At 38.2% G+C, this 25,349-nt stretch overlaps 1 protein-coding gene across 2 annotated transcripts in view; it reads left to right on the top strand.

Annotated features, from left to right (window-relative positions):
* Positions 1-22,864, top strand: part of GABRB3 (gamma-aminobutyric acid type A receptor subunit beta3) — a gene marked incomplete at both ends in the record, with an annotated part of 184,915 nt that extends 162,051 nt beyond the window's left edge. For both annotated transcript variants that reach the window (XM_079534455.1, XM_079534456.1), the window contains 5 exons: positions 35-117; positions 1,224-1,361; positions 8,007-8,159; positions 12,749-12,993; positions 22,514-22,864. In XM_079534455.1, coding sequence (XP_079390581.1) covers positions 35-117; positions 1,224-1,361; positions 8,007-8,159; positions 12,749-12,993; positions 22,514-22,864 — 970 coding nt within the window. The remainder of the gene's footprint in view (positions 1-34; positions 118-1,223; positions 1,362-8,006; positions 8,160-12,748; positions 12,994-22,513) is intronic.
* Between the last annotated feature and the right edge of the window lie 2,485 nt (positions 22,865-25,349).

Genomic DNA, 25,349 nt, shown 5'->3' with positions numbered 1-25,349 from the left:
TGTATAGCAATTCTATTTGGTGTTTGTATTTCAGAATCACAACCACTGCAGCTTGTATGATGGACTTGAGAAGATACCCGCTAGATGAACAGAACTGTACTCTCGAAATAGAAAGCTGTACGTACATAAGAAGATGCATGTAAAACTTGGCACAGATGTGGGGTAGTTTTCCATTTATACAAATACAGAACATTTTCACTGGTTTCTATAACCATGGTGTGAATCAAGTAATTATCATCTGCTTCTGTTTATTTATTTGACCTTTTAAACATACAGATTCATACATTTCTACAGAAGGATCCATCCTAGGAGAACAGGTCTAGGACAGAATGAAGCAGTTTGTTGTTCCAGCCTGAGTTAGCAGAGCCACTGACTGGATGCTTATTGTAAACACAAGAGAATGAACATTCATATTTTAATCAGATTCGTTTTAAAGAAGAAGATCACTGTGATATTGTTTTCTTTCTTTTTTTATGCATGGATGGTCTTGTTGCAGGACCCCCTGGGCTCTCAAATCAGCCCCATTTATGGTTTGTAGGTCTGTTCCACATAGAACCAGACTCACGTTTCCACCTAGTCATGTCCTAGAACTGCAATATTCAGATGTATGTTTCTGCTTCAAGGGTTCCTACTCCATTTCTGCAACTGGCTGGAGTCTGTGCTAGTAAATGCTCTATATTCAGCTGGGGTTGTCCACTGCAGAAGCTTAATGGAAACAGTGTGACTCACACCCTTCAGTGTGATTGGAAAATATCTGCCCCAGCTATGTTTATCTGTATTTATAGAATAATCCACATTTTTTCTGGTGATTACCAATGTAAATATGCACTTGTTATCAGTCTAGATGTGTATGATATCTTAAAACAGACAGATCTGTGATTTTGTAGATTGCAGCCTGCAATCCCTGAAAGTGCTAATGGGTGGTATTTCCTGTCTTATTGGGGCCACTAATCCTAGAGTGAATGCTATAAGAATGATAGAAATAAAGAAAGAAAGAAAGAAAGAAAGAAAGAAAGAAAAAAAACCACAGTATTTTGCCTCAAACTCCTGTGCGGACTGTAATGCAAGCACCTTTTGAGGAGAGATTTAGAACAAAAATTCATACACTGGTCCAACTGTTCTGATCCTTTTCATTGCCTCAAAGGACAGACCATGTGTACTGTGTTTGAAGCTCTGCTCCTGTCTGCTGTTGTTTCTCACTTGCTCTCCTGCCTGGCTTGCAGATGGCTACACGACTGACGACATAGAGTTCTACTGGAGAGGTGGAGATAATGCAGTCACTGGTGTGGAAAGGATTGAGCTTCCTCAGTTCTCCATCGTGGAATATAGACTGGTGTCCAAGAATGTTGTCTTTGCCACAGGCAAGTATTATCATTTGCCTACTCAGTATTTAATTATCTTCTATATGACAAATATTGTTTTATTTATCATTGTTATATATAGTCTTAGAACTGTGTTGTGTGAGTGGCTGAAGAAATGACTCAATAAGGCCTGGAGGCAGGAGCCCGTGAAATAGCATTTCTTGTTTCATTTTCCTTTTTCTTTTGTGTGCATGTGTGTCATACTTAACCATACGCCTAAACGTGTATGATCTAAATAAATATGAAGTTATTCACCTCTGAATCATCAGTTTAAAAGATGTAGCCTACAAGTTTACTGATCGTACCAAAGTACGTTATGGCATATTAGATTTAAAAAACACAGTTTTTATGAGTACCTTCCTACAGCTTTTCTGTGCATGTTTGTTTTGCTGTTGTATAGAGAACTTACATTCATGGTTCTTTTTAAATCATTGTTTGCACTGATCAGTTATGGTAATGTGTACATAGCTGATGCTTTTGTGGTATTTGTTAAGTTGCTAAAATGTAATCCCTAGGTTTCCTGCTTCTTTTTTCCTTGAAGATGGAATACAATTTACTGGTCACTCACAGCACTGGATGTTTTCAGGTGACAAAGTACAGCACTGATTTAGACATTTAACGTTAGGTACCAGCATAGAAAATGTTCCTATGTGTGTGTGACAAGATTAAAGCAACACAGAAAGCCTTCAGTGAGTTTGGGAGCACTACTGGGACCTCCAGATTTTCTGTCCTCTTCAGACCACAGAAATGTGCTCTTCTGTGTGTCCCAGTACAGTAGAACAAGTGAAGCATAGTTCTGTGATGTTTGTAAGCATCACTTCACCCACTCTATGGACACAGCATCTGTTTCAAAGTACACAGAAACATGAGTTGTATTTCAGTACAAAATGTACACATGGCTGGGAACGAAATTATTATGATGGTTTTCCTTACTGCTGCTGGTTTTGTTTCTCATTGTGTATGGGAGGTATGGGAGGCTGTTTTTTGATGGCTTTTTTTTTTTTTTTTTTTTTTTTAAGGTAAACAGATACTCTGAACATAAATTGCTCCTTTTTGCAACCAGTATCACCTTTGGTGGTTAGGGTTTATCTGCCCCTCCCCAGGACTGGATACGCTTTTCTAGAATGTCTCTTTCAGACAACAAGAGAACAGAGAAATATATATCTGGGAAGTTTTTATGACAGTCCAAAGCCACCTTTCAGTTCAGTATATGTTTCAGTAATGACATGATTAAATGATTCAGAGATTAAAGAGATTTGTTAAATTCAGGAAAAAGACAATTCCAAAGAGCTGTGAGACAAATGTGAGAGAGAATGAAAACTGTGGGCAGACTTTTGCGTAACTGACCAGGTATTCAGAGTTGCAACAGTTCTTTTCAACAAGTTTGTGGAGGAGATAAAAAAAAAACAACAACTCATGTCTCAGAATTTAAGACAGCTTGACATTGAGGAGTAAAAAGAGACAATCAAGAAGAACAGATTATTCCGTGTTTCTTGTACCATCTTCTGAAGCATATAATTTTTGTCATAGATGAAGATAGAATACTACATTTACTGTTATTTTGGTTTTGGACATTATGAAAAAACTTCATTGATTATGAACTTTCATGTCAAATATTTCCATTGAAAGGAATCAGCACATTTGTTTCTCAGAACTTCATGCCTAATTCTGATACTAAATCTAAAACATTCCAGTGAATCTGACAGATAAAGTCAGCACACTTTTAAATTTCTTCTCAAGACCAAAATTCCTATGTATATTTTTGTGGAAAATGTTAGGCTTGGGATGTTTTGGCTTTGAGATACAACACCTATGCAACTAATTATTCCTATCCAAATTCAGGCTAGGAAATATCTGGTGAGACTGAAGTTATCTACTTGGAATTCTAGGGCCTACTGCTGATCTCAGACTGAATGTGAACAAATAAGATCTTTTTGGTGGGGAAAAAAAAAACAAAAACATCCTTATGTGGAGTCTGACATGCATTGCTTGAGCTGACTATTTTTGGTAGAATTCTTCAAGAAAGCTGTGGTACAACAGAAGCCTCGGGGAGATTAATAAGAATGACTGGAAGTATAGAAAATGTAATACGTGAGATTACAGGAGATCCAGATATGGTCAGGTATTTTAAAAAAGAAAGAGAATACATAATAGAAATTGAACTCTTTATGTGTCTAGAAAACACCTACAAAGACAGAAGGAAAAACCTGCTCTCTTTATCCATGATGAAGTTAAGAGGAAGTAGTATTTAAATTGCTGTGAAGAAGGAAAGGCTGGCTTGACCATTCCCAATATCTGCAATATCTGCTGAATTCCAAAGAGACTCATGTCATAGAGCTGACTGTCATAGGAGACAGTTCAGATGGCATTAGACACCTCTACACAAGCAGATGAACCATCCCCATAGAATCTGACGGCTATTACATCTACTTCTGTGTGGTTTACACCAAGAGTTTATGCACCATCTGTATGTAAATATCCACATGAAAGTACCTGAAATGTAGCATCTAATCTGTGGACTGAATCCACCTCCTAAATATATGTTATCAACAAATGCTAAGAAATTAAACAGGAATGGAGATATATAACATGCCTCCTGAAAGCTTCAAAATGCATAGCAGTCCAAGCCAGATGAGCAACCTGTTGGTAGAAGGAAGGTAGTCTTAAAAGGTTTGAAAATTAATTATTTGGCATATTCTGAAGGATCAATCTGGACATTTCCAGTGAACTGAAGAACCTTCTCAGAAGAGCAGATTAATTTAAGAATTCTGTAACTGACCAACTCTCTTATCTTGTTTCATACCTGCATAAAACAGCAGGGGGCTAATCTAGTCCTGGAGCTAGATATTTCAGCTTACTAGTGTTTAATGAAATTGAAACAGGAACAAGTGATCACTTTTTAACCGAGTGCTCAAATATATGAAGGAGAAACACTTTGACTTCAGTTATGAAGTATTTGTTCTCACATCTTTGTTTCCAGTACTGTTTTTAGATTTAAATACTTTGGGCCAAATTCTGTTATCTCTCTAATATTTAAATTAGCACGTGGACAGCAACAAGTTATACAAGATGGAAAGAAAGGTAAAAATCTTGCCCCTGAACAGCAGCAAAATATTTTTGAGGAAAAAAAAAAAAAAAGAAAGTATGCAGAGTTGGCAGCTAGAATTTCCTGTTAATTAATCTGCACATGTACTGGGCCTTAACTGACAAATCATTATCCAAGCATAATCAGGCAAATATCAGTGTGTAATTGTTGAGCTTACAACCAAGAAATCCATTTTTATTAAATAGACTATACAAGGGCTGCTCTGAAAATAATGCTTCTTGTTTTATTGTGTTCGTCCACAATATCAGAGGCAGATGTTGGTGGTATAGCAGTAGGGGTTGAACCATCCCACCAATATTCCATTACACGTAGTTGCCGTGCAACAGATAGCAGCAGAGGGGCAGTCTGGCACAATGACATCTGACATGGAAGCCATGGACACTTGCTGAACGTTTATGGAGACCAAACAGTGGATATGAGCACAGTGAATCAGTGGGTAGCGCATTTCAGCAGTGGCAGCAGCAATGTGAAAGATAAGTGACGTTCCAGATGGCCACGCAGAGCTGTCACCTCTGCTGGTGGAGATTTTTACAAGCATGGCATTCAGGTTTTTGTTCATTGCTGATGAAGATTCATAGCTAATGGTGGTGACTGTGATGAATAATGACGTTTTGTAGCTGAGAATTTGCTCTGTCTAATAGTGTTATTGTGCTCTTTGTATGCGTTGCAGCTTCTATAGAAATAAATAGGAGACATTACTCCAGGTGCGACCTATGTACCAGATGATTCTTTTTAGATAGGTGAAGATCTGGGCTTACAATTTTTGTTTCATGTAGGTTATGACCCGTCCTGTTCAGTGAGCTTTAGCCTTCTTGTCAAGAGGAATAAATAAACAACTTCACAGCAGTGTTCCTTCTTTTAGGGTTTTGTTTGTTTGTTTGTTTGTTTGCTTCTCCATAGACTCCTTTCCTGTGGATTGTTTGCTGGAAGTGAGATAGGATACTAGAGATGGCAGTCTGGAGATAGGGCCAGTAGATCATCTGTGAAGGCATAAAAGTAATTAAAGGGAAAGTAATACAAACTTCCATAGTCTCTGGGAGAGCTACATAAAGGAGAACCTTGCCTGCATGGTATCTAAAAATGAGGCTACTAGCTCATATTTTAGTTTCAACTTGAACTACACAAAGATCAAAAGATCAAATCATTCTGAAATTTCCTGAGATCCAGACCTCCCAATAAATTTTGAGCCTGGAAAATCATCACAAAACAGCATGACGCTCTATTTACCTCTGGAAATAGAGGAAAGTGTCAACTCCAATAAGTGGCTGTGATGCTAGCGAGACTGTTGATTAGACTACCCAGGAGCCACAAACTGCCTTGAACCTACTCTGAAACTTGCAAGGCCGGGATTCTTTTTGATCTCTTTTAAGGTGAATATAATTAATTTCAGTGTCTGCATTTGAATTAGATGTCTAAACTTCTGTTACAGTTGATGGGAATCTAATCAATGGGAATACAGTCTGTAGACTCTGGAGACAAAATCAGTCCTCCAGTAGGAGCTTATTTCAGGAGTCAGTGAAATAATTCTTTAGGTTTCATTTACTAGATTGACTAGATGAACTGGCTCTCCTGTAAATGTAACTGAACCTTAGACACCTAGCTCACATATATGCAGCTCAAATCAGTTGCTTAATCAACTGCTTTTTGAAATAGAATCAAGCACCCTTCTTAATTCCTACCTGCTGATCAAGAAGATGGGGCTATGTTGTATCCACCAAATGCAAAGTTTGACTCTCTTTGAATGCTTCTGCTGCCTGGAAACTCCATAGTATTCTTTCTGTTGCATGACCCAACGCTTACCCACCAATAATGTGGTGAAGAGAAATCTGAAGTTTTCTATTCCTTCTTTTGCTTTCTTTCTCACGAAATCCATAGTTCTTATATTCACAGTAAGATTTGGGTTGGAAGGGACCTTGAAGACCTTGCCATGGGCAGGGACATGTCCCTCTAGAAAAAGTTGCTCTAAGTCCCATCCAAGCTGGCCTTGAATGCCTCCAGGGGTGGGGCACCACAACTCTGGGCAACTGAGTGCCTCAGCATCCTCAGAATCCTAAGAATTTCCTCTTAACATCCAAATTAAATCTCTGTTCTTTTACTTAAAACCATTCCCCCTTGTCCCATCTCTGTCAGTCACTCTCCATCTTGTTTATAAGCTGTATTTAAATACTGAAACTCCACAGTGAGGTCTCCCCAGTCTTCTCCAGCCTGAACAAGCGCAACTCCTTCAACCGTTCTTCACAGAAGAGGTGCTCCAGCCCTCTGATCATCTTCGTGGCTCTCCTCTGAACTCTCTCCAACAGTTCCACATCTTCCTTGCACTGGGGCTGACAGACCTGGTCACAGTACTCCAAATGGGGCCTCACAAGGGCTGACTGGAGGGGAACAATTATCTCCCTTGCCCTGCTGGCCATTCATGTATACATGGGCAGATGTTGTTTCTCAGATGCAAGAATATGAACATAATTTTAAGCTAATATTTATTTTAAGACACTTGTAAATTCTGATTTATTTGTCACATTGTGTCACATCTTGCATACGTTTGCAGCAGAATGGGTGGAATTTGTTCTAAGGATAAGAACAGGGTATGTTCAGAAACTCTTTTCTGCATTGTTGGTTTTAATTAGAGCTTTTAGGTGAACTATTAGAAGTATCATATCTAAGACTAGTAATGGAAACACTGAAGATGTGGAACTGGTATTGTGTGCATTCGTATATCTTTTTCTTGTACAACTGCCCTCAGTTTTTATCCTGTTTGCATTTGGTACAAGAAATCACTGCTTTTTTTTAATGTCTGGGCATTGTAAGTATATTAACTATATTCAGATAGATTGCAACTAATTTTAAAGTATACAAATTTTAAGTTAAAATAATATAATGTTTGTTTTTTAAAAACTGACGTTGAGATTATTCATTATTTCATCATTTGTTCTCATTGAAACAATATATAATGATTCTATAATCTGTGAATCCTGTGTATACTATGTACATACACCTATGCATTCTTCAATTTTTTTATTAAAATATTTTTTGAAGAAAAATTCTGCTCAGCCTTAGTTGATTTGAGAGACCTTTGGAGGTGATCTGAAGGTTTTCATTCATTTGGATTCATTATATTTTTGACACTACAGGTATCATGTTTCTCATAATTCAGATGTAATTAAGGAATACGACATCAAGAACAACTCTTCCACGTAAATACCAAACTATGCACATTTAAGACTTGAAATTGTATAGTTAGATAAGTATTTTACATGGCGACCTAAGCATCTGTCTTTGAAAACTCACCAGTGCTTATCCATCTGTTCAGTAATTTAGAATAACTTACTCTCTTTTCTTCCCAAATACAAATTGCTTGGATATTCTCTGCAAGTTTTCTTTTAATACCAACCAGTAATACAGTGAAGGCATTTTCCCTACTGTTCTGCAGATGTCATAGTACCCCATAAAATGTGCATGCTTTAGTTTCTACAGACACTGAAGTATCTGCAAGTGTCTTTACTTCAGCATAAATAACACTGTTTTTCCTTCCTTTCTCTTAGGTGCCTATCCAAGACTCTCACTGAGCTTCAGGTTGAAGAGAAATATTGGATACTTTATTCTTCAAACTTACATGCCCTCCATACTGATTACCATTTTATCATGGGTGTCATTCTGGATCAATTATGATGCATCAGCAGCAAGAGTTGCCCTTGGTATGTGCTGAGATTGAGTGGGATATTAAAATGTCAGACTGAATGTAGCCTTTGGAAGTTGTTAACAGACTGCAACATGTTGTCAGTGTTTTGATATTCCAAAATCATTTATGTCAAAATCATGTCATTCAGTATTGCCTCAAAAGTGATAAGTTTTCCCCTGCATGCAAGAATATATCTACCATTAAATCTCTGACATGAGCTGCTCATATGGATCCCAGACTTGTTTTCATCAGATTTAGTGTTGTTGTCACTGACTTTAGCAAGGGGACCAGCTCCAGAATCATATGCTAAGGGCTTCAGCGTGGGCTTTTAGACCAGGCCAGTGTGGGAAGACAAGTGTAGCTCCAAGCCTCCACCTGAGGTCCTGACTGCTTTAACTGATAGTGGCAGGAAGGGACCTCAAGAACCATGTGCTACTTCAGAGCACAGGGACGCATCAGCTATGGACCATGATGTTCTGTCTCACCCTCAGAATGCAGAGTGCACTGAGTGCATTGTTATGACAGCTTATAGTGCCATTTACCTCATGGCAGAAAAACACGGATTTAGCACAGGGTGGTGACCCTAGTCCAAGATCTTTTCTGATCAAAGTCTCCTGTACATAAGGGTGGCTATTTTCAAAATATTTCATATGAAGTATTTCATCTGTTACAGAAACATGCACACAGATAACTGTAGACAAGAAAGATAAAATGGATCCATAAATAATCCTTAAATAATCCTTATGATAACTCCTGCATCTTATCTCACTCCAAATTCTATCTTCAACTCTGTTTTCCACTGGCATTTGCATTCTTACTCAAAACTTTACTCTAAGCCCATGCTATATAACTTCTCCTGTACTGTCTTCCCTTCTTAAAATTGGAGTATATTCCCTAGCCCCTTTATTTTCTTATATACCACAGCAAACCAATACTCCAAGACATATCCGTAGGATACCTTCTCTCTGTATACTTTACCACCCAATATGTAATATACAGAAGGAGTGCAGCTGCGATTATACCCATGTATATGTACCTCATATAACTTCTTAGCATTTGAATTTTTAAGACTGAAAATATGTTATACTAGCTGCAGTTACTCTATAGGTACAATAATTCTACATATTAAGTGGATTAGTTGGTGAATATGTGTGTAGTATACATGACAGAGTCTGGCATTACCACTGAAGAGCCAGTGTATGTTCAGCATATTGCAGCTAAGCAGTAGCTTCACGGGAGATTTAGTGTAGGATCCAAACAGCTCTGTTGTATTCATAAATGAACTATTGATACCAAAGATCCACCCTGGAGACATCATGACAGAATTAGGAAAACACTTGAATACATCAGTCAGCGTCTGGATTTTAAATGCTGGCCAGAACTGCAATGAACAAACGGTTAGACAGAAGTTGGCAAACCCAATGACATTCCATTTTTTCCTATAACAGGTTTACACATTTTTTTTCCTCATATAAGGGAAAAGACAGTCTCATGTGGTCTATTTGTCTGTAGCACAAGAGGCCCTGGTTCATCAAGTAATATACTGTGATGACAGAAATATTTCAACAAAAGTCAGAGAATACATTCAAAACAAGCTCAAGAGCTCAGGTGTTCTATTTCCAAATGATAGAAAGTAATTTTGAGAGAATGACAATCCATCTAATAGGTTTTTCTCAGAACACAATTAGTGCCTTGATGATTATATCTTGTATCATCTGGTATTTGTATAATAAAGTTCAGTACCATGGGCCTACTCCTTTGTTCTTTTGTGTAGCCACTTCTATGAGCTTGAAGCTGAGAAGAAATTATATTGAAGTTTGAAGGCAGTGTTTGCACCTTTGGACATATGTAACTTGGTTCTGTGCTGAACCAAAAAGTTTCCTCAACAAAGAAACCCAGGCACAGAAGAAAGAGTAGTTCATTCCACAGACTGTGGGCAATAGACACTGCAAATAGAGGTTGATCCCAGGCTAATCTCAAGAGCTATATTCAAAAGCATCAAATCTGGGGCACTGCTGCTCAAAACTCTGAGTTGTTGCTACTTAGCTTTAGAAGTTCCTGAATTAATTCCTCTGAATGAAGTCAAAGTAATTTTAGAGTTCTCTCTTGACAAAGGCTGTAATCACATGATTGTCTTGTTTGAGTAGGTGAGTTTCAGCTGCTCCTCCTCCAGCTGTGTTTTAAAGTAAATTATTGATCTTCAGAAGGGGGATTTTGATCCTTCATGATCATTGGTATTGCCTGCAGGGTGCCAGGATGTTATCCCAGGAGATGTATTTCCTTTAAATTAGTGGTGACCACCCTTCCATTCAGTGTGCTTGATCTTCTGGCTCTCTCAAAGAGCTTCTACAACTCTTCATGTGGTGGTTAAGGAATTATTTCTGCAATCTAGACAACAGCTGGGAAGAGACACTAAAAATGAGGGTATTAATTACGCATCTGTGTGTGCTTCTGAGTTGCTTGTTGATCAAGGCTTTGGTAAACATTTGAGAGAGGACAGTGCAAGGTCAAGAGTATACCAAAAGAGGAATTTGTGGGATTTCTGATGTAAGATCCAGTTTTATCTTAGGTAATTTTCAGAATCCTTATGGGAAGCAATTGCATGTAATCCTACAAGGGAAGAAGGTAATTCATGCTAGAGCAATCCCTTTGGGCTGCAAATATGTGATAGTGTTTGCACTATCTCTCACCCATTCCATGTGCTGGCAGTGAGGTTTTCCACAGACCTTGGTAAAATTTCTTTTAAAATAATCCCAGTGTATTAGATGCTGTCTTCATTTTACTGTGAGTTAGGTGTGTTACACACAATACAATTTTTAAATAAGCCTGGGCTGCTTATCACAGAATCAATTATAGAATCATAGAGTGGTTTGGGTTGGAAGGGACCTCAGTACCTATCCAGTTCCAATCGCCTGCTGTGGGCAGGGACACATACCACTAGACCAGGTTGCTCAAAGCCCCATCTAGCCTGGTCTTAAATACTTTCAGGTATGAAGCATCCACAACCTCACTGGGCAGCCTTTGTCAGTGCCTCACCACCCTCTGAGTGAAAAATGTTGTCATAATATCTAAACTAAATCTCTTCCCTTTTAACCTAAAACTTGACCCTTTTGTTCTGTCATTACTGGACTACATAATAAGTCAGTCTTCCTCCTGCTTGTAAGCTCCCTTTATCTGCTGCATTTCAAGCAACAAAACATCTGACATCAAAACAAACTTTTTTCACAGTTTAGAGGAAAATGTGCATGATGCTAACCTACTAAATATAAAAAATATCTGTTATAGAACCTCGTAGGTTACTGCAATTCCTTGGGGTAACACTGCTAACACCAACAGCTTGATTTTGAATTATATTTGTCTTGTTTATATTTGTCTTTATTTCTGTCTCTTCTGGTAAAAGAAACTGTGGTTTGTAATACGCCAGTATCTTTGTTTATGTTTATGTTGTTGTTTATTTTTGTTCTGCCAGCATTTTATTGACTATTTACAAACTAAAGGAATAAATATAAAATCAGAAAAAAAACAGTAAAGGAGGGGGACCTATTCAAATGGTTTGCCTCTTTTACCAATGTAGACTTATTCCAAAAATCAATGTTTTCAGCCTTCTGTGATTTTTGATTCCCATAAAATTTCCAGATACAGAACCTGCAATTTCTTGTGAATTTGAGCAGACGAACAATAAATTTGCTGTTCTTACCAGGCTTTCAAAACAGTGCTGTGGTAATATATTTCGGGTGCTATGTCCATCCTCAAATAAATGAGGATTTGACATCCCTAATAGATCTTCTGGGTACTTCATTTATGTTCAGTAGATCACTATAAAAATGCTTCTCTCCCTTCTTGGCTTTTTCTTTCCTGAAATCTATGTACCTGTCTGTCTCTCACTGCTCATCTCACTTCTGTCCAGCCATGTAGAAATTAGACTACTGATCTAAACTAGGGCTCTCAAATTCCTCTTCATGAGCCGACTACATTGTCTGATACTGAAATAGGTGTCTAAAGTAAATGGGATGAACTGCTCTAGGGCGGTCCCTTTCTCTCTCTGTCTACTCCAGAGGGACCCTACAGGGCTAACTTCAACCAACTGATAACTCTTAGAAATTCAATTCTGGATGAGAAATGTCTTTACAGTCCCTCTGCCTTAATTTGTTCACATGGTTATGTCTATCCAGATCCCTAAATAGTTCCGTTATTGCTTTAAAAAATTGTCTCTGTGGTGTTCATGGCTAATGCAGATCTGGAAGAGCACACATTTTAGTGTTTTGCAGAATGTTTCCCTCCTGTTGCAGGTCAATTTTTTCATCCCAGAGATATTCTCAGTACAGCTACTGTGCCTTTTCTGAAGCTATATTAATTCAATGTGGTGGCGACAGGGACCCTTGTTGATTATTTCCCCTAGCTGTAGAAGGAAATGTTGTAACAGAAGAGTAATGCATCAAGCTTTAATTTTGCTTTTATTTGTAGTGTTGTCACCTGAGAGACTGCTTTCACAAATTTTTAAGCTACTTTGCACTGACAAGGGAAATTTGCCAAAAAGGAAAACAAAATTTAAGCATTATCCACTTAGGATATGTAAAACCTGTGCTCTTTTATTTCTTTGTCTAGGAATTACAACTGTGCTGACTATGACAACAATCAACACACATCTGCGAGAGACTTTGCCTAAAATTCCCTATGTTAAAGCCATTGACATGTATCTTATGGGCTGCTTTGTATTCGTCTTCTTGGCCTTACTTGAATATGCCTTTGTCAACTACATTTTCTTTGGAAAAGGCCCTCAAAGGCAGAAGAAACTTGCGGAAAAAACAGCAAAGGCAAACAACGATCGCTCAAGGTTCGAAGGCAGCCGGGTAGGATTCTTTATACATAGTCTCTTCTTTCTTTTATTACAAATGCTAACTCAACGGAATAAACAAAATGAATCTGTGTAAAAATATCACCAACCACATCCCGTTTTTGTGGTCAAACTTCAGCATTTTTGTATTCAATTACCTACAAAAAGGAAAATATTTAAGCATGCAGAAATCTAAGTGAGTATGATCTGTATGACAAGAAACTGTAAGAAGAAAACAATACCACTGCAGCTAGCTTGAAACTAAAGGCCCAGACCTGCAAAAGTCCTTATATGCTTAAATCAAATACAGTTTAATTTGTATTCGTGCAAGGGAATCCGGCATCTGAGCATACTTTTTCTCACTTCCTTTCAAGCAGATGCATTTAGAATGGGAGTACCTAGATACATGATTAGTTCTGCTCATGCTAACTGATTGGTCAGCAGAGCTGAAATGCTGTGTGTGTGGCATGATCATCTACTGCTAGCAAAGGCCAGCAGAAAATTATGCTTCCCAGAGAAACTTTCAGATGGCTTTCTGAATCATAGTATTGCTATGGCCAGTGCTGATTACACTCCATCTTATTTCCTTCCCTTAGGTATTACTTTGTGCAAAAAATATACCTTTTGCTCATTTGAAATAAGAAGTCAAGCTATCCAACGCTATATGATATTAGCAAACTATGTCAGTTTCAACAGAACGTATTATTTTGGCTAAAATGCTCCCAATGAGGCTTTTTCGTTCAGTTCAGTTGAGTAAGACTGCAGTTTATTTTTTCTATTAGCTATAGATTAGAAGAGCTCGCTGTGACAAAAATACTACCTATTTATTAAACATTGGTATCATAAAGTCATTTCAAGCTGTATTTTATTATTCTGGTGATCCTGTCTGCCATAATAACTGTAATGCAGAACTCCACATAATTATTGGCATTCATATACGTGAAATAGTTCTTGAAGCAATAAATTCATTTTTGTCCATTCTATTATGGAACCAAGATCTCATCACAGTTGGCAGCATTGCCTAGGACTAAGCTAGCAGGAAGATTGAATTCCCTTTTCTGGAAAAATAAGTAGTGATAATAATAAGAAAGCAAGTAGAAGAAAAAGAGAATATCACAACTGAAAGCAATAGAGAAGATTTTAGCTGCAAGCAGGTAATGCAGATGTACGCCCTAAGGTTCTGTTTTCCCAATGAAAACCATCTTGTGAATCTCATCCGTTTAAATGATTTATAGAATTCATTAGTTACTCAATGCCATCTAATGCCTGACTGTTCTTCAATAAAGAGTTCAATTAGTCTGTATTGTCAGAAGTAGTCTAAGTCCTTAATGAGTGAAAAGGGGTTTTTTTAATACCCACATTGCATCATTTTTGATTACCAGACCTGGTTATACCTTATGCATCAACCTTTCTATCTCACTTTTAACTTAGGACCTTTTCTTTTCTTTCTGGACCATCCTAAGCAAATACTGTGCACTGTTCTGACTTTTCTGCTGGTTTAATATTGGCCAAGCATGAAATGAACATAAGACATGAGCAACATGACAGAACTGAAAGAGCAGTATGCTACTTTGTCACTTGGAATACCAGATGTGAAAGGGAAATCTGTATACTTCTACTTCATACTGTCTGTGAATATTTGCTATATGATGAATAATGAAGTGTGGTCAGATTCAGCTGGTGAAGTCAACAGAGCTTTAGTGCAGTTGCTGGATTCAGTGTCTTAAGAGAAGTAGTGCCAGTGTATGACCGGAAATTACATTAAATAGGTCTGATCAGAAGTAATCCTTTTGAACATGAAATAGATGGAAAATGCATAATCAGCAAATGTAGAATGTCTTCTCTTAATTTCTTATTTGATAAAACACTAGCAAATCCAAGGCAGAAAAGACTGCTCAGAGCAGACCAGAAATCCCATTGCTTTCAGGATGTGCAGCTCAGGGAAAATATGTATCGAACAACGATTACCAGGATTGTCAGAGATCACAACCCTGAAGCAGGAACACACCTTCCATAGTTCAGGATTATGTCCACTGTATACTATGCTGTATAGGCATCCAACAATGCAGGCAAGACAGGTGGTCATGCTGGAGTTTGCCAAGGAAGACTACCTGAAAGCTTTGCAGACTCTTCAGGGGGCACTGAAGAGGCATTGAGTTCAAACTTCAAATTCAGTGAGTCTTGAGAATTGGTGAATGTGATGGAAATAATGGCTACTTGGCACTTGCTTCTTGCTTTATGGCTGGGCTGGGTGTCCTGGGAAGGGCTCAACTGTCAGCACCTTTTGTCACAATTCTTACTGTTTGGTGAATGTAAAAATGTGTGAACAGAGGTTGAAAAGGTTTTAGATATAAAACTGGAAAAATACATTACTTTTAGTTTGTCTCTAAGACTACCACTGTGGGTTGATCTCTCTTTTTTGATTTAGTCATTCAATTTGCTTGTAATGAACCGTGTGCATGAGCTCTCTGCCATTGATTTAGAGTCCTAGCTCAGGGTACCTGGGAAAAAACAAACAAACAAACAAACACAGAAATAAACAAATGAAAGTAGTAGTAGACTTCTGAAAACTCTATTTTGAAACCTCAATCAATTGGTTTATATATAAGAACAAGCTCTAGGAAGAACAGGGTCTTGATTTTTCATGAAAGTTCCTATGGTATCAGTGCCTAAATTAAAGTCTTCTGTTTGTGGAAAAATTGACAGCAAAGAATAGGTGGCCTATAAAAACAGGCAGCCTGTTTTCCTTTGAAAATTGATCACTATTGTTATGGATCAATTCTGTTTCTCTTGTTTCTGTTGGCAGGTTCTGGCTTCATTTGTAGCTGTCTGCATTTTCAGTTTTACTACATAAATTGTTTATTTTAAATAAGGCTCAGATACAGCCTAATTTACAACCAAATCAGCATGAGATAGCTCTAAGGCAATCCAGTTCTCACTTTTTGTTCTCTCTTGTGATAGAGGCCACTGGCATAATCAGCTGGTGAGCATGTGTTTTGGACATTGCTCCTTCTGGGCCAATCCATAGAGGTTATGATTTGTTACAGTCCCCTGCTAAAAATACTTCTTCTTAGCTCATGCTGTGGCAATTTATGTTTTCAGTTTGGTGGGACCAAAAGTTCAGCCTCGGGGTATCAATCAGGAGGGTAGCTATCACACAAGCTCATTCAAGCTTCAACCCCCTGTGGCTCTCAGACATATGGGAATAGCTTCCTTTGAACAAAATAATACAAAACCCTTTGTAAAAAGGCTCTTCTAGCCAGCAGTTGCTGCATGGCTTTTTAGCTCCAGAGGTTTCCAGTTCAGACTCTGATTGTTGGCCAAGGCAACGCTGCCCACCAGCCACTACTGAGGATGGAGGCCACTTTACATCTACTTATTGCTTTTAAAGCATCATGAATGGTAGCAACTGTTCTCACAAGTGGGATTTTCTTCTTAGAATGAGTGTCTTGGCTCCTGTGGTAGAATTATCACTCAGTCTAAATTGGGAAATATGAGAATAGCAAAACTGGCAGTATTCTCCTGTGCATCTTCATCTTTTCTGGATGGGTTTTTTTTTGTTTTTTTTTTTGGTACTGTTTTGAAGAGTGGGATATTTCTGAAGTGTGAGTGTGATGAGTAGGTGCCAAGTTTTGAAAAATATCTCTCAAGGGTGGGAAACAGTTCCTGTGAGAAGAGCCCTAGTTCTGTAGTGTTTATGACATTCATTGTGCACTGAGGGATCATGTGTGTACAAACTTAGTTCAAATACAACAAGGATGGCTGTCATACTCCATCCTTACTTGATTATCAGTGATATTGGGGTGCAAGTTTCTAACTTTCCATATTCTTCACACTTTTATTTTCAAGATCTTTCCATCTTCCCATTTCTGCTGGCTATCCTAGTTTCATCTGCTACATCAACAGAAACTTAACTCTTTCATTTATTTTGATCCACTTAATCAATATAAGCAATGCTATTAAAGTAGTAAGTTATCAACTTTTAGACTCAGTGAGAATACTCAACAATATCATTTTTATTGTGCTTGCAGTTTAAATTATTTTTAAAATGTCTCAGGCATAGTGTAGTCAATCAGTGTTATTTGAAGCACAGATAGTACTCAAGGTCTCTGGTCTCTGACATGTTAGAACGTCATTCAGACATAACTAAAGAAGTTGAAAGCTGTAGTGTACCCCTTGTGCTTTCACCAGGCAGACCAGGTGACAGTCAGATAGCTAGATTACAATTACTACCAAGAGTAATTTTTATTTTATAGTTTTAAGAGGAGATCTATTTTGTGGGATAATGTTATTGAATAGTAATTTTGATGTAAAATAACTCGAGGCTAATGAAGAGACAGCTTTTCCTCCTGTTATTTAAACTATGCTATTTGCATTTATATTACTTCATATAATGAAAAATATTTACACGGTATTTAAAAATTTGGGATTGATGAACTCCTAAATGTACCTATGGGGTTTAAGCAAAACGCTTCCACTGTTTATTTTTGTGTAGTAGAGTGAAAGACTTATGAGGAAGAACAGAAGGAGTAAAGTACTCCTTAAAATTTATGGAATATTAAACAGAGAACTAAATGAACCCAAAGTAATTCAGACACTGTCTCACAGTAAATCAAGCTGTTTTGTACTTTCCTGACCCTAGTCAAGTGTTTTCAAAGTGACATTAAAAATGAAGTTTTCCAAGAATCTTAATTAGAGGAAGGTATTTAATAGCAGCTCTTTTCATTCATCTATTTGAAAACGTTATCTAAACAAGCCAGTATGTTGTTGACTAGAGGGAAGAAGTAAGTGGTGAAGTTTCCAGATATGAAAGAAGTTTCAAATCTACGATGTACTGTCCTAGTTGAGCCTATTGAAGCAGAGTTCATGCAAGAGTAAGAGTAAGACCATGGTTTCTTTGTGAGCCGTCTGCTAATTTTCCTCTTTTAACTTCAGTTACTTCATTCTTGCGTGATGATATATGGCTGTTAGAATTTTTGGATTTTCGTAATTTGCCGTGTAATATGTTTAGTTTAATCTTAGAACCGTAGAATCATTAAGATTGGAAAAGACCTCTCAGATCACCCAGTCCAACCATCAGTCCATCCCCACCATGCCCACTGACCACATCCCTCAGTGTCACATCCACATGGTTTTTGAATACCTCCAGGGACGGTGACTGCACCACCTCCCTGGGCAGCCTGTGCCACTGCATCACTGCTCTTTATGAGAAGAAATTTTTCTTAATATCCATCCTGAACCTTTCCTGATGCAGCTTGAGGCCATTAACTCTCATCCTGTCACTGGTTACATGGGTGAAGAGGCCTACTGCCACACTGTTAACAAATGGTGAACCCACAAAAAAGAATCTGTTTTTCAGTGTATGATATGTCTCACTGCATTTCATGTTTCTCAGCTTCCAAACGGAGTTATGTGAGTGCCATTCACCTTCTGATGCAGGAGCTGTAATTGTTCAAAGGTGGGAGGAATGGTGTTTAATTTAGTAAGAGCATCAGTTTTGCATATTTAGATCCATGCTTATTCAGTAGGGAATTGATTAATGATTTGGCACTCAGCTGTTTTTGTCTACTTTTGTGGGCTCACTGGGAGACACTTAATGGGAACAACCAGCTCTGGGTTTTGTCAGGAAAGAGGTGGGAATGCAAGAGTGCAGATGGGGAAATGGGGAATGAGTGGGTTCAGGCAGAAAAGAGATCACAGGAGACCCAGGGACTCCAAAGAGGACAAGAAGGAGAAATCTTTAGGTTAAAATAGGATCATAAGGAGCAAGAGAAATTGGCCAAATGTTGTCATCTCCACTTTGTAACAATATTCAAGAAAAAGCTTGGCTTTTTCAGAAAACACTTTGAGGAAAATTTCCAGTGCACATGCTATGACAGTCCATAAAATCTTATAAGGCTCATAAGGAGTAAAACAGAGGTTTCATTGAAGATGTTGGTCTTGTTTGTCTTGTGTAGTCTTGTCTGTAATCAGTTCAGCTGCTTTACATAATCTGTATCTGTATCTAAAGTAATAGTTTTCTTTGAGTCACTGCACCATACTCTTGTGCGCTCATGTGGGACTTTTCCTTACATGTATATTCAAACAAACCTGAGTCAACCTGCAGAGGATAAGCCTGTCACTGTGCTTCTTCATTCCTTGAGAGTGCTTCTGTACATTTGTCAAAGTCGTTTAAATCATTACTCAAATCACTCAGAAGTCATGTTTGTGTGCAAATACTTTTTAATGTGTTGCATATATTACGTGTTCCTGCTTTGCAAGATCACTTTAAGATTGTCACAAAGTATTGGGATATAGTGCTGTAACGTTATTGAGAGTTTGAAGGTTTATCCAAAACCTCAGAGGAAATCGATACAGTTTGCAGGAATAGGTCTCAAGCATATCAAATTTCAGTTTCTGCAAACCTCTCCATTTGCTCCTTCCTTGAAATTGGCCTGCTAATCTCAGTCTGTTAACAAAGAGATGTACTTCACAACTGTTTCCAAATATGTTTTTGGACATTTTTAGAAAATATATGTTGTCCTGCAACTTCGTAGGGTGTAACTGTGTGCTTTCAAACAAAGCTTTTACATCAACATTGTTACTTTCCTGACCACCTCTCTGGTTTGATTTATAGATGCAGTGACTAACAGTGAAAAGTGCCAGTATCACTGGGAGATCAGAGACAGAAATTCCATTAGGGGTGCATGCAGGCTTGGCAGATAAGGTGAAACAGGCTATGCAGTGTGATAAAATAAGTGGAATCAAATTAATGCTTTCCTTATGTAGGAGAAGCCTGGAGATATACCCTCCAGAGTACAAGCTGACACCTCACTTAAAACAGTCCAGGTCTCAATGGAAAGACAAAGTACCTATGGACTGGATAATGTCTTCATATATGGAGGTGGCAGACAGAAAAGGAAACAGAGACTGCAAAGAGAAGGCAGTACGTCCAGAGTAGGGCCCAGTAAAATGCTCCTTGCTGGAGCATTTTGAGGAAGTTGAAGGAACTTTATGTAACATTTCTCAAAATCTTGGGGGAGATAGGAAAGGGTGTGATATATGCCTAGTAGAGGCTTGGATGAGAGATGTAATTTTAAGCTTTATAAAGAAGTTACAAATTATAGGGATATTTTGCACAATGCTATTACAAATCCTGATCATAATTTGTACTGGGGAAAAAAAAAACAAACAATGCTATGCAAACTGAATCAGTGACTTTCAGAAACCACTCTAAGCAGTGATGGTGTCCATGGTTGTATTGTACAGCTGTGTATATTCCCCAGCTGCAGATCCTGCTCAATAGCATGTACTCATTTCTACAAACCTCAAGGTCATACTTTTCTACCCAGCAGGTTTCTGCCAGGGGAAAAATAAATTCTTAATCACCACTGAGGCTTCTGCACCTCATGGTTCTGTTTCACGTTGTTTATTTTTATTTATAGGCACTCATCAGCATTATGCACTGTTGCCTACAACAGCAGGATGTGTTGGATACCTTAGGATTTTTTTCTTCTTCTTACCTATGTGTTGTTCCTTGTATTATGTATTCTTTTTCCATCTGCAAGAAGCTTGTCAAAGTATTGTTAGTATGTAAATATGACTATAAATATATTTCCCAAAGAAAACATAAGCTGTATATCTATAATTGATTAAAGAAATATCAATTTTCCAAAAATTGAACAGGATTCTAAGAAGCTAAATGCACAGGGACAGACACATAGCAAACGCATACTTTTACTGCATCACACAAAGCTTTCAGCTGACCTGGTATCAGATGGCTGTATGAACTTCAATAGGTCATGACCATGCTGTGTTTTCTCAGCTGCTTTTATACTTATGCTTCCAGGATGAGATGTTCAGCTGTGCCACACAGTTCACGTAGCTAAATCAGGTGGCAATTTAGAAAAAGGTAGTAATGAACAAAATCACAGGCTGAATTGTAGTTGAATAAATTGTGAAAATAGATCTGGAAATTATCCTGTGTATGCTATGTGTAACAATTTCTTCTTAGCTTGGGAGGGAAACTGCATTCATTTGAACAGTCATGCAGATGTTAACTAGTTCAAAATACCCAGGACAGAGCATTTATGTTATAGTGAGCAGTTTATTTCCTCTCCCAAAAGCTGGTGGGAAATTGGAGCTGACTCCTGCATCAGCTTTGTTCTCTGCCTATCCTCCAGCATGCAGGGCCTGGGGCACAAAGGGTTGCACTGCCCACCACTGGAGCAACCAAATACTGCCTGAGATGGCATCTCTCAGGACTTTCTGTCAGTTCTACTCCTGGGAAATTGAAGTTTTCTGGACAGAGGGAGCTACACCCAACTCTGTTGTTACTCAGAGGGGGCTGCAAAATTAAGCCCAGAGTTTACTAAGGCCAAAAAAGGATCAGAACCTTCTTCTCATTTCCTATATTGGCATCATGTTCCTCAGCTGTGCTCAGCATTGTGCTCACCTCCTGCTGCAAACGGAGGCTAGAGGGAGGAGTGCTACTTGTTTCCTCAGTTTAGCAGTGTTATTCCTATTTAAGATCACTTACTTATCCAAGTAGAAAAAAAATATAATTATGCGTTGCCATCATTTCAAAATCAGGAAATTGTATATGGAAAGAAAAGTTTAAGAGAAAAGCTGTAAAAAAATGTGTGAATCCAATATACAAGGAGTTCAGCAGGATAGGGCTTATTGTGTTTTCACCCGCACTTTTTTCTTTTTTTCTAAATCCTGAATAGAATCATGGAATCATAGAATCATAGAATGGGTTGAAAAGGACCACAATGATGATCTAGTTTCAACCCCCCCTTGTATGTGCAGGGTCGCCAACCACCAGAGCAGGCTGCCCAGAGCCACATCCAGCCTGGCCTTGAATGCCTCCAGAGATGGGGCATCCACAACCTCCTTGGGCAACCTGTTCCAGTGCGTCACCACCCTGTGTGAAAACCTTCCTTCTAAAATCTGATCTAAACCTCCCACATCTCAGTTTAAGACCATTGCCCCTTGTCCTATCACTATCCACCCTCATAAACAGCCGTTCCCCCTCCTGTTCATATTCTCCCTTCAAGCACTGGGAGGCCCCAGTGAGGTCTCCCGGGAGCCTTCACTTCTCCAAGCTAAACAAGCCACTTCCTTCAACCTTTCTTCACTGGAGAGGTGCTCCTATGAAAAAATAGCTTTTTTAGTTTTAATTAATTTCCTGCTCTCGCAGAGAGAGATTCCCTCCTTTACCTTCTCTTCCTACTGCCAGCAATGCAGAGATTTCACTGAAATACTTCATCCTTTAAAGCACAGCTAATTTAAATGAAGAAGAAAATGGTTGCTTTTGCCAAATATGCTTATTAAAAGTTGGTAGTATGATATCCCTGTTTGTAACAGTGTCTAAGTACCTGTCTCAGTTTAAGCAGCTGAATATTCCGATCTTTTTTTCTAATATTACCTATGCTTAAAATGAATATTGCTTTCTTAAAACACATATGATTTTGGAGATGTAAATGCACACACACTTTGCTGTTAATATGTCAAAATCTTTTGAAACAATGCAAATTTCCACTTTTGTCCTGTAGGTGGACACCCATGGAAACATTCTGCTAACATCACTTGAAATTCACAACGAGGTGGCAAGCAACGAGGTCACAACCAGCGTTACGGATGCCAGAAATTCAACGATATCCTTTGACAACTCAGGAATCCAGTACAGAAAACAAAGCTCACATCGCGAAAGCCTTGGAAGGCATTCATCAGACAGAACAGGCTCCCACAGCAAGAGGGGCCATTTACGAAGAAGGTCTTCACAGCTGAAGATAAAAATTCCTGATCTAACAGATGTGAATGCCATTGACAGATGGTCAAGAATGGTGTTTCCATTCACATTTTCTCTTTTCAACTTAATTTACTGGCTATACTATGTTAACTGAGTGACTGAACTTTTTTAAAGGACTTCAATTATAACAAGTGAAGTACTACTTGCCTGCAGAGTTTATATATATTTATATGTAAAAACATATATATATATGAACTTTTACAATGTAGAGAATACTCATGTATGTGTGAATACGTACAACGAAGAATCCTGTGTATATATGAGCACACACTGGAGAGCAAAAGTATATGTATGCACACATACGTGTACGCATTCATTCTGAGGTTATGGACAATGTAACATAGAATGCACTTCCGAGGAACTTTTTAATTTGAAAGGCAGGTGTCATCCAAAGCAAGCCTTGGGAACGTAAGTGTTGTGTATTATCACTTCAAAACTTTGATGGTCATAGAAATTTTCAAACAGCAGTAATGGTGTATAAAGTCAGTATTTAGTAACATTGTTTGTAAATGCCGCCATGCACACTAATCATAAAGTGATAGAGTTACACTGGTAAGTTTAAAGTGAGTCATGTGTATTGCAGAACCATGAACAACAATTTCATCAAGCCAAACTTGTTTCTCTTTGCTAAAATTTCTTGGTTTTGTATGACCTAACACATTTTTCCCACTCATTAATGGGCATTGTTTTTAATGGTCTCTTGCTTTCTATTCTGCAGTAAGCAAGCTGATCATAGGAGTGTTGCTGTAGGTCTTTGGAAATGCATACATGTTCATAATATTTCAAACAAGCATTTTAAATGTCCGTCAACAGTGAAAAGAATCTTTTGTAAGTACTGTAAATGTGCAGCACATTTTCCTCCCCTTGGACTGGTTCCAGCTGCCATGTCATTTTGAAAGAGAACAGCACATTTTTAGTGTAAAGTAGCTGAGATTTCAACTACTGTCAACGTGTTCTACATCTGCTGTAGATTTAAAGATTGTTATTCCAGTGAAAGCATAGAAGATGTCTCAGGTTATTTGCTACTTCAACATGAAACCACCTAGCTGTAGCATTTTTTTAAATATGCATTCACATTATTTAACATTCTTATAACATTGTATGTTAATGTAAAATATATTTGCATAATATGCATATAAGTATATTTTCTCAATGTTTTTCTTTCCTGTGCTTGCTATTGTGACTGCATGCTATGTCATATTTTTGTTTCTGTGATGTTACAACTTTTTATTCTTTAGAACTGAGCAAATAGAGCACTTCTGATACTTTGATTCAGTAATGGAGTATTTTCATATTTTATTTATATACTTAAAGTATATATAAGTACGTTTATGAAGCTCATGTCCTGCAGTCAGAGATCACAAAAGACAGCAAGAAGTATGTTTTGTTCAGACTCACCTTTCATGCAAATGTAAGCACTTTGGTTTTCATTCACATTCATTCCCTAAGCAGTTTTCCAACTTTTTTCAGTCTAGTAGATTGTAGTCATCCAAGGTATGCCTATTTCAGATCTGTAAACTTAATTTGTTACTTATCAGAGCAACCTTTCTAAAGAAAAGAAGATATATTTTTTGTAAACAGTGTTTCTATCATGTACATTCGCAACTACCAACAGGTGCAGTAGCATAAGTAGATTTAAAACAAGAATTTAGGCATGGCCATGCCTGTACTCCATATGCAGGATTCCTGGGGAAATCAATAGGAAATTATGTCAAAGAGAGAGCTTTGAATGTTAGCAAGGGACATATCTATGGGAGAAAAACGTGGATATGCATGTTGATAAAAAACATGGATAAAAGCACCAAGATGGAATGATGATGAGAAGGCCTTGGCTTTGTTAACGAGCCAAGTGTTCTCACTGGTATTTGGATTACCTATGAGTAGAGCACTCATGCTGCTGCCATTGTACACTCTGTTGCTATTTCCACCCTTGACTCTGCAACTGAGCTGAGAAACTTTGCTCTGGGCTGAACTGCAGCATAGGCAGGTTGCAAAGCCTGAGCTGCAGTCTCATCATGGGGGCTGCTGCTCACTGAACAGCAACGTGCTCCTTCAGCTGCCTTGAGGTAGAGCCGCAGTGTGATCCCCACTGCCCTGCCCTCGCCTGCAGGACTGCACTGCAGCCCTGCTGCATCCTTGGCACTAGCACAAACTGGCTGTACCTGCAGCTCTTAAGCATTGCGACTGCAAATAACTGTATGGCATGAGAAGCCTTGAAGGAAACCATGAAGCTGGAGTACAAAATCTTGTTTTTGAGCAGCTCCTCAGTATGAGCTTCCATTGGTAGGCTGCAACATATTATGAGCTGTCTGATATTTCTTCCAACTGTGAAGGGATTGTAGAGCATGTTGTCATCCTTACTGTCAAAGTAATAAAACAATTAGCACCTTCCCAAATACACATTTTGTAGATTCATTGATAATATCTCCCAAGCTCTTACCTTAATAGCAAAATATAATTAAACAAAAAATACGATATTAATAAAATATAAAAACTGTAGGCTCTGCTTTGGAAAAGTTGCCCTAATGAAATATCTTTGTGCAAGTCCTTTGGTTAGTGCCCTAAGCAACTGTTCTGAA

The sequence above is a fragment of the Tetrao urogallus genome (assembly GCF_951394365.1).
Source record: "Tetrao urogallus genome assembly, chromosome: 1".
Lineage (NCBI taxonomy): Eukaryota > Metazoa > Chordata > Aves > Galliformes > Phasianidae > Tetrao > Tetrao urogallus.
The sequence above is the reverse complement of the archived record's forward strand: the minus strand, read 5'-3'. Positions and strand labels throughout refer to the sequence as shown.